Here is a 15,491-nt window from a genome sequence, read left to right as displayed (position 1 = left end):
CATAACAGTCTGATAGAAGACTGAAGCAAGGTTTCAACCTGTTCATGTCATTGTCAGTTACATTAAACACTACTGTGATGCCATTGTTTTAGGAAGACTAAGAGCCTACAGACATGCTTGTAGCTCTGTGATGTCGGCCTTAAAGACAAAGCTGTGCTTGTGCAGGTATTTGGTCCTAAACCAAAGTAGGGGAGAACAGGGTTGGTAGTCACACTTTTGACTTTAATCTGAAGCCCTCAAAAACAGTGTTATTTTTCCCTTTCAAAGTGCAATGGAAGTCTAAAGTGTCAGGTAGGAATGGAGTGACCTTAACCTTAGCTTATTCTGTTCAAAAGATGTGGACTGTCTTATAAATATATCTTGTGCAGTTGTAACATTTGTAACAACAGTGTAGGGTTGTTTGTCCCTATGTTATTTTAATGGGGGAAAAAATCAAAACAAATGGAGACAATCTTAAAAATGAATTTAAAGGTTCAATTTCATGTAGAATTTTTGTTGTGACTACCAACACTGAAGAGAATGTGACAAGCATCCTCAACTGGAACTTTTTGCTATTGGCAAAGCTAACAACCACATTCTGTAGAGTAGCTAAGAAAAAAACCATCCATCCCATTGTATAAAAGAGTGGGACACCGAAGAGTCTAATGAATGTGTCAGCCGACCCTGTTCTCCCCTATTGGACAGATTCAAAATTTTACCAAAAAAAAATCATCCTGAGAGTGATATCTGTACTACATTTCATGGTAATACATGTACTTGTTGAGAAATTTCAGTCTCAAATATTGACAAGAGTACCTTGCTGCAGTAAAGATGCAGTTACAACATGCACACACAGTCACAACAAATGTCATACTTACTTTTACATTTCATATTAATTTATCAATACTTAATATTTAATGTAATTTAATATTGTGCAATATCATTACTTTCATTGTCCATATCCATTACTCACTGCATTATCACCATTATCACCATCACTGTGCAATATTTAAATAACGTGCTAACCATGGTGCTAACCGCTAATCGATATGGACCATGGATGTATTATGGACGCCGAAAAAGCATAACATTACACAAAGAAGAAACTTCCCCTTGACTTCCGGCATGGATTAGATATATGGCGGCGCCCTGGTCAGCTATCTTAACTGCAGTTGGGTCCCTCTCAATATTGATGATGTAACTTCTTTTAATGCACAATCAAAAATGTTTAATAATATGGGGGCATGCAAGGTGAAATCGTTTACTTACCAGAAAAGTAATGTACAATCTGCCATATTCCTAACCCTGAGTTAATGTTTAAGATGTGACTCTTAAATGAGGAGAAGCATTTTTCATTCACCACAGAATGAAAAGTGCTTCAAAATGTTTTTAACCATCAGATGGTGTAGCGCTGCACCTTTCCTCCATGTACCATCAGTGACCTTTTTATCTCCCGACATTTTCACTGGGCAGCAGCATCAAAATATCATGACTCCTACGCACGAGTTATAAAACCTTCCAGGGAGAGTAATGCTTGAGAAATGTTCAACTAAATACAAATGGTACTCAGTAAATGTACTATATGCAAAGTTTAGCGGTTGCTTCACTGTGAGAAATCATTACATGTATAGTTCACACAGTTCTTTTAGCATCTTTCCTCTTAGAGCTTTATCATTAGTCCACACAGCCCTGAGTGGTTTATTGGTGGTAAATAATGTTTATTTGTGTGTCATAGATAGTGTGGCCTCGGTGAGAGTTCTGTGCAATGAGCAGCTATTGCTGAATGATGCAAGTACAACTCAAACTTCTGGGTTTTTTTGCTCACTAGCAAGTCCTTACTGTCTACATCATTACAGATAGGAGTGTCTATATTTAAAGTTTGGGATTTGTAGAGTATTACTCTTGCTTCACATTTGAAAGTTGTAGTTGTAGTCTCTGTAGCTGCTCCTCATCTCTGCTCGAGGCTAAAAGCTCAACGCAAAATTAGCTTAACTAGCACACCTTGGAATGGAATTGAGTTGTATCGTGGGTAATGTAGGCATCAGGTTTTGACTAGTAAGAAGAATGTGTAACAAAAAAGAACGCTCTGGTTCAACTGCATTTATTTTGATATTTCCCTCGTGAATCTGACATGTTTTAGAAGTGCAATGCTAAATCAGTGTAGCGCTGTTTTAAGGCTTTGTTGTACTTCCTACAAAGCTGTAACTAATATAGATATCACAGTGTGGTGTAACAAGCAGAGAGAAAGACATCGATCACTCACAAACACACTTAGTTCATCAGCTGATTGGTGTCAGCCACTCTCATTACTGAGGTTGAGTTTCTGGTATGTCAAAGCAAAGAGTGCAGGTGCGCTTGTCTTGTTATACAACGTCAGCTAACACGTCATTTGGAACATTTTAGTTATACGGGTTGGTTTTCAGTGTGTGCTTACCGTACATATGAGTACAGGTCACAGGTTGAGACAAAAATAGAGTCAATGGGAAGTTACAATTACAAGTCTCTCTGTTTGGCAGTGGGAGCAGTGCTGAGAGATGACAATTCAATATATATATATATATAAAAACTTTTATTTTCACTTTTTTGTTTTTTTACTGTGCTCCACTAACTTTTGCTTCTTTAATTTATTCTATTGTTTTAAAGTTGGACTATGTAACTCCTGAAAGAAGAAATAACACAATCTTCCTCTTTCAAATTAAAAGCTGAAATCATAAGCAATATAACACTACTGTTCTGTACACACTCTGGGGTTTTGCTGCTACAGCCTCACTGTGTGTGGTATGACCTGTAGCTCATGGTGGTTGATGATATCTAATATTGGCAAACTTTGTGTGTAACTGACCAAATTAACAGCTTTAAGCAGTGGTACTCCTCACTGGTGACTCAAAGTACTAGTTATCAGCTATACAGTGATGTACGGTATTTTACTTGTTATTTATTAAAAGAAATAAACCCATAGAAACCATAATAATACAATAACTCTTATGAATAGTTGGCTTGTAGGCTATTTACCTTATAAAACAGGGAAGTGGAAGAAATACTCACATCACAAGTATTATGAGTTATTACAGTAGAAGTACATAAGTATTATGAGTTTGATGTAGTTAAAGTATTGCAGTAAAAGTACATAAGTATAATGAGTGATGTAGTTAATGTATTATAGTAAAATACTACCTATATTATTATCAAAATCGTGCATATTGGACAATATATATGCCAATACTGATGTATCAGTGATAGCCGATATTACGGGCCGATAATGACCTAACTCATATAAATGTCTGACTCTAGTTCATACATTTCCAGCAGTCAACTAAAAAGCATTTCTCATTTGATCTCTCACACTTCACACCTAACCTTGTGTTCTAAAATCACCTTTCAGACTGCTTCTCTAGTTAAAATACATCATGTCAGCTGAACCAAAGACACAACATAAAACAAATTCACTCACGACAGAGGCGAACTTCATCTAAATAAAAATCATTTATTTTTCATTAATATTATTATTATTATTATTATTATCATCATCATCATTCTATCTAGAGAGAGTCCACCATGCCACTTTCAGAACTGGAGTAGTGCTAAGACGTTTGTCTGTCTGTTGGGGTACATGATGGGGAGGGAGGAGGCGGAGGGCAGACAGACGGATGGATGGATGGATGGATGGATGGATGGATGGATGGATTGATGAACAGGTCTTGGAGGGGGGGATTAGGACTTGTACAGGCTCACTTTCCTGCTCATTCTCCATGCTGATGCAAACAAAGAGGGGGATGATATAAAGGAAGGGTGGATGGATGGACGGATGGATGGATTGATGGAGAGCAGGAGGGAGGGGTCTGAATTGTCTTTAAAAAGTAGTTTGTCCTTGTTGACCTACATGAGACTGAGCTGGGAGGGGAAGAAAGACCATTTGAAGAGGACGAAGAGGAGGGGAGCAGCTTCAAGCTCATTGGTCAGGCTGCTGGACAGGGAACCAGGACAAGCCAATCACAGACTGATACAGAGGAGGAGGGTGTATGTATACGTGTCTGCGCTTGTGTGTGTGTTTAAGTAGAAGTGTGCTTGCATTGATGTGTGTGTGTGTGTGTGTGTGTGTGTGTGTGTGTGTGTATCCATATGCACGTATCTGTGAGTGTGTAACTGGTCAGAGTTACTTTGATCCATTGTCACTGTACACTTGTCAAAGTTACTGTCACAACCGGGTACAAAGTTGAGGTAACAAACATCCTTCTTCCACATCTGGAGAGAGAGGGAGAGAGAGAGAGAGGGAAAAAAGAGAGAAATCAGAAATCATTTTCCCATTCATATTCCATCTATGGGAGATCTTTCCCATCACTCAGTCAGCTGCTTGGTTTTTGTACTTTTTGAAGACTCAGTGGTTAAAGAAAACTCCTGCTGGTGTGTGATTCCAGCATTTGCTCTTAATGTTACCTGTTATATTTTTGTATGACGCTCATTCAACTTTCACTAACTATCCAGCATAGGAGATGAAACTCCACAACATGCCCTCACAGGAAAACTCATGTACTCCCAGAAAGCTTTTTTCTTCCCTCCACTTCTGTGTTCTTGTTGCAGAGATTAAGCAATGTAAAGAAACGCATCAGTCAAAAGGAGGGTAGTTTCTTCTTTTTCAGAGCATTAGTTGCCCAGAGGAAACATCTTAACTCCAAAACATCAACTTTTCATGAGTGGAGGAAACAGCCCTGCTTTCAGTTTTGCAACAATGAACTGTTATTGATCTGTCACAATAACTACTTTTATTGAATGATATATATTGTCTCAGAAACAATTGTGATAAAGATATTATTGTCAGGTGAAGATCATGTCATGCCACTGATATAATGATAATATAATGGTATAATAATGCAAGGAGGGCAGAGGGTGGGATTGCAGAGTAGGCTCTTCTGTAAAAACCATTATGGGCGGGGACAGACTTATTTACCTTTAATTCCATATAAGCAGCGCTGCTGATTCTGCAGTTTCCAATCAGGACATACACAGTGGGGAATAGAGGATACTACTTACTTAGCCTCTTAGCTGATAATGTGAAGTGTAGCAAAATTGAGATTATGAGGTTATGAGGTTAATGTTATTGTACGATAAGTCGATAATGTAATTATTGTGACAGGCCTGGCTGTTATCTGTTGTCAATTTATTATTTCTTATTATCTGCAAATGGTTGTAAATAACTTTGGGGTAGTTGTAATATAAATAAATAAATAAATAAATAAATAGAGATGAAGATGGAGATATATATGTATGAGTGAGAAAGGAGTAGGAATTATATAAAATAAAATAAATACATATATACTACTTCCTACTCCTTTGTCTCCTTTGTATGTTTTTATTCTCATGCTTGAGATAAATAAATACATTCAAACTACTGTCTGTACATAATCACACTCATACCTGTGTTTCATCGCGCTGTAGTGTTGCCACTGGAAACCATGTTGTTGTCAGAGTTTGACAGAGATTGCTCCTTTACTACGGGGTCTGCAGGAGGGAGGAGACGGGAACAATGGGGTTTGGTTTTTCTTTTTTGGCCTTGTGTCAAATTTTGCTACTTGGATCTCAGAAAAGCAGCCCTTGTGTTGCTTACAGAAGTAGGGGTGCTCCATGGCCTCTGTGGCTGTCAGTCTCTGTTGGTGGTCGTAGCGTAGCAGCTTATCCAGCAGGTCCAGAGCTTCGGGACTCACCAAGTGCTGGTTCTCGGTCTGCACAAACTGTTCCCAGCGCTTCCTGCTCTGCCTGCAGGGACACAGTACAGAAGGACAGTTTGACACCATCTGCTGATTGTGCTGGGAGGAGACGCTTGTGTCATTTTCTGTGATGATTACTGATGTCGACTACAGTCAAACTTAAGGATGTACGTCAGCCTATTGCAAATGTTTTTCAGATGATACCACTTCTATGTACATATACTGTTGCCCTGCTATTTCCCCCTTAAATCCACTGTCCCCTCCTAAAAAAAAAAGGGTTTATGGTAAGAGGGGGGAGATGGTAGAGGTTAAACATGAGCTTTTTTGTGCTGAAAAGTAAAAAGCGATGGTCATGAAAAAGTGACTCCTAGGATTACAAGGAGGATCTTGACATATTTGATTAAAAATGTTCTTATGCCAGATGCCAAATGACACTTTATCAACTTTTTGATTGCATTTAAGTTAAAAAATGCAATGTGGTTATCTTTTATATGATCATGTGGAGTGCTGAAGATTCCCAGACTCTACAGCAGTGTAATTAAAAGGGATGGTGTTCACTAAAAAGGTTTAAAAACCTGAACAATTGATGAGGTTTCAAGACTACCTCAAAGACACTTTAACAGAGTAGATGCTCCTCTAATATTCTTACTGCATCACCTCACTGCCCCCTCTGGGTATTTTTAGCTGATTTGACCTCTCTGCCACATTCAGCTCCAGGCCTGGATTAGTGAAACTGGGGTACAGACTGTGAGTTGGGGGGGGGCGGAGATCTGAGAGTAAAACTTACTGCCCCAGCAGGTCTTTGAAGCGCGGGTCCAGCTCGATGTGGTATTTACGCAGGTAGCCAAACAGCTCGTCTGTCCCCAGGACCTTGGCAATTCGCACCAGCTGGAGAGCAACAACAGAGCGAGGTTTCAAAGTCCGTGCGTCACTTTAGATTTAAAACACATCGACACTTAAAACTACGGTTCAGATGTTGCTGCGTGTTGCTTCCTTCTCCCTGATCCTTCCTACATTTGTCTTCCTTCTTTCATAATGGAAACTTCTTTATAATTCACACTTTAAGCCCTTGGGAGACGCTCTCAAATCTCCAGGTCTCTTTGTACTGGAACAACAGCGCCCTCTTACTGTTATTACGGATAACACAGGAAACAAAGACGCTACAGATCTCTACCAATAAAGCTCCAGGCTACATGTTTGGGACATCCGGTGTCACACAAGATGCCCCTCCCCCCAAAAAATCCCTCTGGCTTTCAGATGTTCTTTTGTGTTTCTCAGTATCCGATGTGTTATAAATACGCTGCTGTGTCAGAATTACCTGGTCGTAGTTGTCTTGTCCGTGGAAGAAGGGCTCTTTCTGAAAGATCATACTGGCCAGCATACAGCCCAAGCTCCACATGTCTAGACTGTAATCATACATCTGAAACATAAAGATCATAAAGCAGCAGTACAGATGATGAAAACACACACACGCACACATTATAATGATACTGTGTAATGTGTAGCAGAAACTTTCTGTCAGATTAGCATGATGTTTACATGGACATGGATGTTTATGAGAAGACTGGTTTGAAGTGTGTGTGTGTGTGTGTGTGTGTGTGTGTGTGTGTGTATGTATGTGTGTGTGTGTATGTGTATGTGTATGTGTGTGTTACCTGATAGTCCACCAGGAGTTCGGGGCCTTTGAAGTATCGCGATGCCACTCTGACGTTGTACTCTTGGGAGGGGTGGTAGAACTCTGCCAAACCCCAGTCTATAAGGCGTAGCTATGGAAACACACAATTTCTTGAACATTTTGCTTCACTTCACATATTTGAAACTTAAAGATACCCTTAACACATGTTTTAAAATACTCTGCTTTGAATAATAATAATAATAATAATAATATATAATAATAATAATAATAATAATAATAATAATAATAAAAAAAAATACATCCATTCCATTAACACATCCAAATCTATGAATATCTCCAATGTCTTGATTCATTATCTAGGAATAATTACTGAGCAGCCCTGATGTTCAGTAATTAAAAATGCGTCTGTATGAATATTTTGCCACAGTTAGGTGTTATAACTCTCCTGGGTCACCGCATGAACAAGCAGGCTGCCATGTAACCTGTGAGGTACAGTAGTTTTCCACCAACTACGATCTAAATGCACGTCCAACCAGACTCCATACATAAAATTTGAGTTTTAAGGGGGAATCAACTGTAAGCCAACGTTGTTTCCAGTGGGACACAATTTTAAGCGGCCTCTGTATTCATCAGGTACTGCCGCTCCTTTCAGCTGACACAAGCAACAATAACTAAGACACGTTTCTGAGTGAGCGAGTGAGTGAGTGAGTGAGTGAGACATTTACATTAAAAAAAGACACTAAACAACATCAGCTGTAACCTGACTTTACCTAGTGTGCTGGGTTACTTCATGTTAGCCTGCTGCCCCCTGCTGGACAAGGTTGGCAGTGTGTTTTTATATGTAATTAAGTGCTGTTCAACATATAGAACACATTAAGTGGTAATCTTTTTTAATGATACTGTGATGATTTTTTCCCCTTGATTTTCTGCAACACTTATTAAGCTTTTATAATAACATTTACAATAGATCACATTACATACATTTATTGACATTTACTGTATTTTACTTTTTTTTTTCAGTACCTAAAAAAAAATTGTATACAACAATAAATTCCAGTAATATAAATAATCAATTAATGCCACCTGGATCCAGATGAATGACACTGAATTCTTGAATGGAATAACCAAATCACAAAAGACTTCATTGATTTCAGTTCATTTAAGTTCTTGCTCAAATTTGACACTTTCCCCTTTTTATGACTCAATGAGCTTCCTGGCTGCTGCAGCTGGGAGCAGTGACAGTGTTAGCTGCAGGTGTTAGCGGTAACCCAAAAAACACCAGGCCACTGTCTACAGCAGGCAAAATAAAATATTAAGATTTAATAAAAGCTGCTCGTGCTCAGTCTGATTTTCCTCTGTTAAATATCCCAAGCAGTGATGATGATAAAAATCCTTTGTGACGGCACATGCACGGATTTCATTTTTTGGGTTTAACCACCCAGAGATAAACGGAAAACATTTTTATTTACACCAAAAATGACATGTGCTGTTATTTTAAGGATCTCCCTCCCACTCTATTCACGCATGTTAAACTCTGTGTGTATAAAAGCCTTTGCTGATGCTTTAGCAGTGAAGAGAAGAAGAAATGAGTGTGGGTGTGTGAAGAAGAGAGAGGGAGAGAGAAAAAAAAAAGTATATAGGGCACCACCTACCTTTCTCATCTGGTGGTCGATCATCACATTGTGGGGTTTGACGTCACGGTGCATGATTCCCATACTGTGACAGTAGTCCAGAGCCTGGTAGACACACACACACACATAGACACACAGAGACACACACACAGACACACACACACACAGACGTCAGAGCAGACAAAGATACAGTGTGACAATTTCTTACGTGTTTAATGATGTAATATTGTACATTTAAAAAAACAAAAACAAAAAACAAGTGTCCCCACATGTGATATAAGTAAGTCTCACCTTCAGTAGTTCATACATATAAAAACGGATATCATAGTCTGTCAACTTCTGGTACAACTCCTGCAGGGAAAAAAAGCAAACATGTGTTTTACGGTTTGAACTTTTAATTTGAAAAAATAAATAAATAAATAACAAGTTGATCCCCAAACATCGTATTTGATTAAAACACTTCTATGAAGGCAGTGAAAGTCGAAAGCACTGAATGTGGCTTTGATGATCTAACAAAAGCACCCCAGAGGCATGCAGGCGCAAAAGAGAGAGAGAGAGAGCGAGAGAGAGAGAGAGGGAAAGAGAGGGAAAGAGAGGGAAAGAGAGGGAAAGAGAGAGAGAGAAAGAGAGAGAGATGGTTGTACCTTGAAGTCTGTGTTATTGATGCATTCAAAGACGAGCGCTGGAGTTCTCGACTGTGCGGCCGCCACAGAGAGACACATAGAGAGAGAGGGGGGGTGGGGGTCAAAAGGTCAAAAATAGTGACAATGAACCCAGAGCAGGATGTGATAGTGACACCTCATTGATCAGAATCCAATTAAGCAATAATCACAATCTACATGCGTACAGTTACAACCATCTTCTTGATTTCAACTGAATCCTCTAGAAACAGAGTGTAATCAGTATTTTCTAACCCTGGTAGTTTACAGGAAACTTGATCCCAAAAAACAACCACCAAAAGAAAAGAAAACAAAGAAAGGACCCCGCAGGGTTCCCATGACTGCGCTGAAAGACACCCTGGCAAAGTCAGAGCGCTTTCATGGCCTAAAAATATTCTTCCTTCCTGTTTTTTTTTGGTATGTTTTCCAGCTCAGAAACATTCCAAAATAAAAGAAGAGGTATTGAGTGTGGTTGCCAGCACAGTTTGAAACTCACTGAAGACTGAAAGTAGAACATTCTCCACATTTTTAGTCAAATTTCCTGACCTTTCTTTTTCCCAGTTTGGATTACACCTGGATCAATGGGAATGCTACGATCACAAAATAGGAATTACAATGATTTTTTTGTCCCACACACCAAACAACAACAACAACAACAGGATTCATCCCCATGATAAAAAGTAAATCATCCAACAATCAATAGTGATTCCATCATTAGTCACACCTGCTATCATCTATTTAAACTCATGATTACAGTGTTGGCAGAGGCTTACTTGTACTTAAATATCCCAAATGTGACACAGGTGATGGTGTGCTGCAGGAAGAGCGGTGTTTAGGATTGAAAACAGTCAATTCAAAAGAAAAAGAAACCATACAGTCAAAACTAAAAAATGAGTGATATTGCTATGTTCTATCATCTAATGTGTAAACTGCATTTATATTGGTATTAATACTGGTTTTATAGTGGCCACAAACTGAAATTTAGGCATCACAGCATTATAAAAAAAATTATTTTCTACAGCCAAACAAGATGTATCCAAAAATATTCAGTTTACTATCATCATGTATGAAAGATAAATGCAATAAATATTTATATTCCAGAAGCTGAAAGCAAAATTTTTACTTGAAAAATGACTCAAACAATTATTACTCATCTAAATAGTTGCTGACCAATCATTGCAGCTTTTAAATAACATTCCCTTATTTATCACAATTGTGTTTCACTGAGCTTATGTTATTACATAAAGAGGCTGGAGCTGGAAAGATGTGAGCTTTTTAATAAAAGGTGCCACCTACATAAATAATAAGTCAAAGCTTCCACTTGTAGTTAAAGGTTATGTTGGAGCATTAGCAGTACTATGGAGCAGCTGGATCCATGACTTCACCTCTGAATCCATCACATTAGGCAACCACCAATCAGCATCCTGGAACTGCTGGAACTATAGGTGTGGTGTAGGTGTGACGACGGCGAGGAGTGATAACCAGTGACAGACATATAGTTCGTCCAATCACTTGCCAAGTTTTTTATATATTTTTTAAAGCGCCTGCCCATTTCTGAACAGTTGCCATTGACAACTTCTCAGATGGTTCAGTGTGACAAACCATCTGGTGCATCAGGTTTTTAAGTGCAAGTGCATGATTTAATGTTTGGATGCACATGCAGCAACACAAAACACTACTAGTTTCTATAAAGCACCAACGTGTGTATTAACAAAAGGTCGGACAGATGACGACTGCTGGCAGGTAAATATTGTAGAAGGCATCATTTTCAAATTACTTATAAAACTTTTTCTTTTTTTAAATCAGTGTCTCAAATATTGGATGTCCAGATACAAGCCAAGGTAACTAACTTCTTATAAAAGCCCCATTCGTAAATGTAGGTTTGATTCATACTCTAATTACGTTATTGTACGATGAGTTGTAATGTCTTTATTATTATTAATTATTGGGACAGGCCAACCAATACGCACCAATATCTTTTAAAGTTATATAGGCAGCATTATATGTATATAATTTGACCCATATTTGAAGTTCAATTAGTGTACGTATTCATTTTATGTTCTATATGTTTTATTTAATTTATAGTTATTTATAATGATTCAATTCCCAAACGTGAGGCTGTTTCAGTGCACTGAGGTCATTTTATTCAAGAAAAATTGTAGTTAATATATAAAATATCCTGCCTCCATTACATATCTTTGTTACAATTGTTTGATAAACACATTTGAGGGATCATTGCAAAAAATGTGTGCTTCTGTGTACATGAGATTATCAGGCAATGTATCAATATTGGAATGTTTCTACTCCCTGATATCAGTATTAACATCAGCCTAAAAAATCCAGTATCATTTGGACACTACTCGTCACATCTGGTATGGTCCAGCTACACACACTCCAGTTATTTGTTGATGACAGAAAAACAACAGCACATAAAAACCAAGAGGAAAACCTACCACTGGGTCTTTGACTGTGTCCACCAGTCGAATGATATTGGTCCCTCCTCGCAGGTTCTCCAGGATCTTGATCTCTCGCTTGATCTTCTTCTTTTTGACCGGCTGATTCAACAAGAAACAAAAAAATATATATATCAAAAAGGAGAGGAGTTTAGAGGGGCATCATACAAGAAGAAACTCTCCCTGCTGTGTTATTTGTGATGTAGAAGCTGCTGATGGTGCTCGCTCTGCCTCCGCTGCACGCTTCAGCATCCGTCTGTCAATCTCTGTGCGAAGACATCTCCATGTTTACATTGAAACAGCTGACGGATCGTTTGACTCTGTTGGTTAGCTAAAGGGCATCTTCATCTGACACCTGCATCGCCACGACGACACCGGGTCGTGTGTTTTTTGATGAAGTGGTTATAACAGCTGAGCAGATGCCATGAGGAGGTCTATCTTTGGTTAGAGGTCATTTCAAACGCTGCTACACGCTGTGGAAAAACAAGAATGGACTAATATGTTCAATGTATTGATTTCTCATCAAAAATACAACAGGGAGCTATTATTAAAAATCGATGTGATTATAATTAACGACAATATTGAGTTCTCAGATGCTTTACTGCATTTTAACAGCACAGCTATAATAAGCCATAACTCTGATTTTCCTCTGTAGAAAAACTGTATGATTATTGATTGATCTGCTGTTTATTTTCTCAATTATACAAATAATCGGTGATCCGAAAACCCAAGTTGGTGCCTTTAAATGTTTAGTTTTTTTCTAAAATCCCAAATGAATCAATTCATTAATAGAAATACTAGCTGCAAATTGTCACAGCTGTGTTATTTTTGCTTGTAAAATGACTGAAACAATTACTCAAGTATCAATAGTTGATGATTTTATGTCAGGCAACTAATCACTGCAGCTCTAACGCAGTTTACCATCATATAAGAAAATCACAATCCAGAAGCTGGGAGTGGGGAACATTTGACATTTTTTCTGAAAAAAATTAAACTAAATAAGCAAGCTACTTAAAAGCTGCATGTTTTGAGAAACAACCTGTCAACCAAACTCTGTGTATGTTTCCAAGAATTCTAGCAATTCAGGACTCTCATTCTTCATATTACACTAATAAAAATGTGAATTTCTCTCACATTCATCTCAAGGGAAGCAGTCCTCAACCACACATTCAGCCTTTTGCTCAAGCAGCTCAAAACCTGCTCACCTTCAGGATCTTGACAACCACCTTCTCGTTATTGGTGATGTTGATGGCCTCGAACACTTCACTGTATTTCCCTCTGCCCAGCTTACGGACCAGCTGGTAGTCCTCTTGGTTGCTATAGGGACAGACAGAGACAGTGCAGAGTGTGTGTGATTGCCAGAGAAAGACAGAGTGATGTTTTCAGCGCCAGCGTACAATTAAGTCAATGTATGAGCTGTTGCTAAGTGTTATTGTCGCTGAGACTGGGCTCTGTCTTGGGGAATGAAATGGTATCAGGTTCTTGTCTCAAGGTGGAGGTTGGTGAAGACAGGGGGGGGGGGGGGGGGGGTGTGAACATGGGGACAGGGATGGGATGGAAATGTGCCAAACAGTGCAGAACAGCAGCATAGTGGGATGGAAGCCTGAGAGACTGTACTATCACAGTGTCATCACACCCTCACAGCTAAATGTATTAATAGACACCCATCTGCCACACTTCCCCTCTCCCCTCCCACAAACACACATGCACACAGAGACCCATTATCTGCTGTGGTCAGGCATCACACGCATGCAATTACAGCAACCTGCAATAAACAGAAATGTCCTTACTTCCAGTTGGGTACGTGGGCCTCATAATCCCAGTACTCCCGGCTCTTCAGCGTGTTGACGTCTGCGTACACACGGGACTTGCTACCGGCCACCGGACCCGGCATGGCGAGATCCGTGGCTCGGGCGCTGAGGGGCGGTGCTGGGGTGTGGATCGAGGATCACCAAACTGCAGGGGGATTGTTGGGGTAAAACACAGATAACGGGGGTTTGTTGTCTGTGTGGTTGTAAAGTGGAACAAGCCAGCCAGCTAGCTTCCTTTAGCAGCCAGACTGATGAAAAAAGGGGGAAGACGGAGGGGGTGAGAACCAGAGATGTCCGCCGGGGTCCCCGCAGTCAGTGCCCGCCGAGCAGCGCTCTTTGGTCGGATTGTCAGAAGCAGCAGAGCCGGTCTCGGTGGAGGTCGGAACGCACTGATCAGATTCGGGGATATAGTGCAGCTGAGATTACACAGAGGACCGGGGAGGCAGCGGGGTGTTGAGGTAGAGAAGAAACGGACCCCTGAAAAGGCCACAGAGGAGTGGGGTAGGGGGCTGGTGATCTAAGTATCACGGGTTAAAACTCCGAGGCTACTCTCTCTCTGCGGGCCCGAAATCCGAAGCGTTGGGGGGAGGAAACGGGTGGGCTTCCTGCGCTAGCTGGTTGGAGGAGGGGAGTGGGTGGGGGGCAAGCCTCGGTGGTCCAGTGTTAGGTATCAATCAACGGTTGATGTGACGGATCGGTCGCAGGGGTTTGACCGGAGGGAGAGAGGGAGAGGGAGGGGGGTGGAGCAGCACAGAGATCGATGTTGTTAGCTAACGTTAGCCAGAGATGCTGCTTCAGCGCTGAGATGTCGCACCGACGGGGAGCGTTCGGCGCCGTGCACCACCACCACCACCACCACCACCGGCGGAGCCCGCGTCATGGGCGACCGGCTGTGCGGGGGGGGAGCAGCGCCTCAGAGGCCCGGTACCAGACGCCGACGGAGGGCCCGGGGATTCGGAGGGTTTCTTCTGCAGCCACAGACCTCCCCGGTCGAGAGCGCAGGGAAGGGAAGCGGATTGCGATTGAAGAGGACCGAGAGAGCCGCCCGGATGTGAAAGCCGCGGGCTGCCGGGGTGAGGATAAGAGATACGATGGTCACAGCGCCCTCTGGTGACCAGGATCTGTTAGTGGCCAAAGTTGATTTATGGTGGATTTTTTAACCAATGTGGATCATGTGTGGAGCCTGAGTTAGGCAAATTTCTCCAAGAATTATATTATCACTTATACAGATATACGTATGTTTCTGTTTCTCTGGTTCCAAACATATTAAATACATTGCATACAACTCAAGTATTGTACTTCAGCACAATTTTGAGGTACTACTTTACGTTACTTTTGAGATGAAGATTTGACACAATGGATAATATAACAAGCTTTTAAAATACAACACATTGTTAAAGATGAAACCAATGGTTTCTAACCTTTTTGTCTTTTGAAGTCTTACAAAAAGCAGTGTGTAGTCAGGCTCACATTTCAGATGACTATGAGTTAACAGCTCCACCAAATAGTGATTTTTCCTTCTAAACTTTTCACATGGTTTCATTTCAATAAATGTTCAAATGATGCAATATTTCAACAAAATGTTCTTCTTTCCTCTCCCATTAATCATCTCACCACCCC

General features: G+C 40.3%; 1 protein-coding gene across 1 annotated transcript; it reads right to left on the bottom strand.

Annotated features, from left to right (window-relative positions):
• Window positions 1–3,487: 3,487 nt before the first annotated feature.
• On the bottom strand, window positions 3,488–14,909 carry csnk2a2b (casein kinase 2, alpha prime polypeptide b). Its single transcript, XM_053319275.1, has 12 exons — window positions 13,851–14,909; window positions 13,266–13,377; window positions 12,061–12,162; window positions 9,593–9,643; window positions 9,240–9,299; window positions 8,970–9,053; window positions 7,337–7,447; window positions 7,000–7,101; window positions 6,469–6,569; window positions 5,582–5,730; window positions 5,392–5,475; window positions 3,488–4,221 (listed from the first exon to the last, which is right to left on the bottom strand). Exons 1-11 carry the CDS (start codon window positions 13,952–13,954, stop codon window positions 5,399–5,401), a joined length of 1,053 nt encoding a protein of 350 aa, XP_053175250.1. The 5' UTR covers window positions 13,955–14,909; the 3' UTR covers window positions 3,488–4,221; window positions 5,392–5,398.
• Window positions 14,910–15,491: the final 582 nt, after the last annotated feature.

This window comes from Scomber japonicus, chromosome 5 (genome assembly GCF_027409825.1).
Source record: "Scomber japonicus isolate fScoJap1 chromosome 5, fScoJap1.pri, whole genome shotgun sequence".
Classification (NCBI taxonomy): domain Eukaryota; kingdom Metazoa; phylum Chordata; class Actinopteri; order Scombriformes; family Scombridae; genus Scomber; species Scomber japonicus.
The sequence above is the reverse complement of the archived record's forward strand: the minus strand, read 5'-3'. Positions and strand labels throughout refer to the sequence as shown.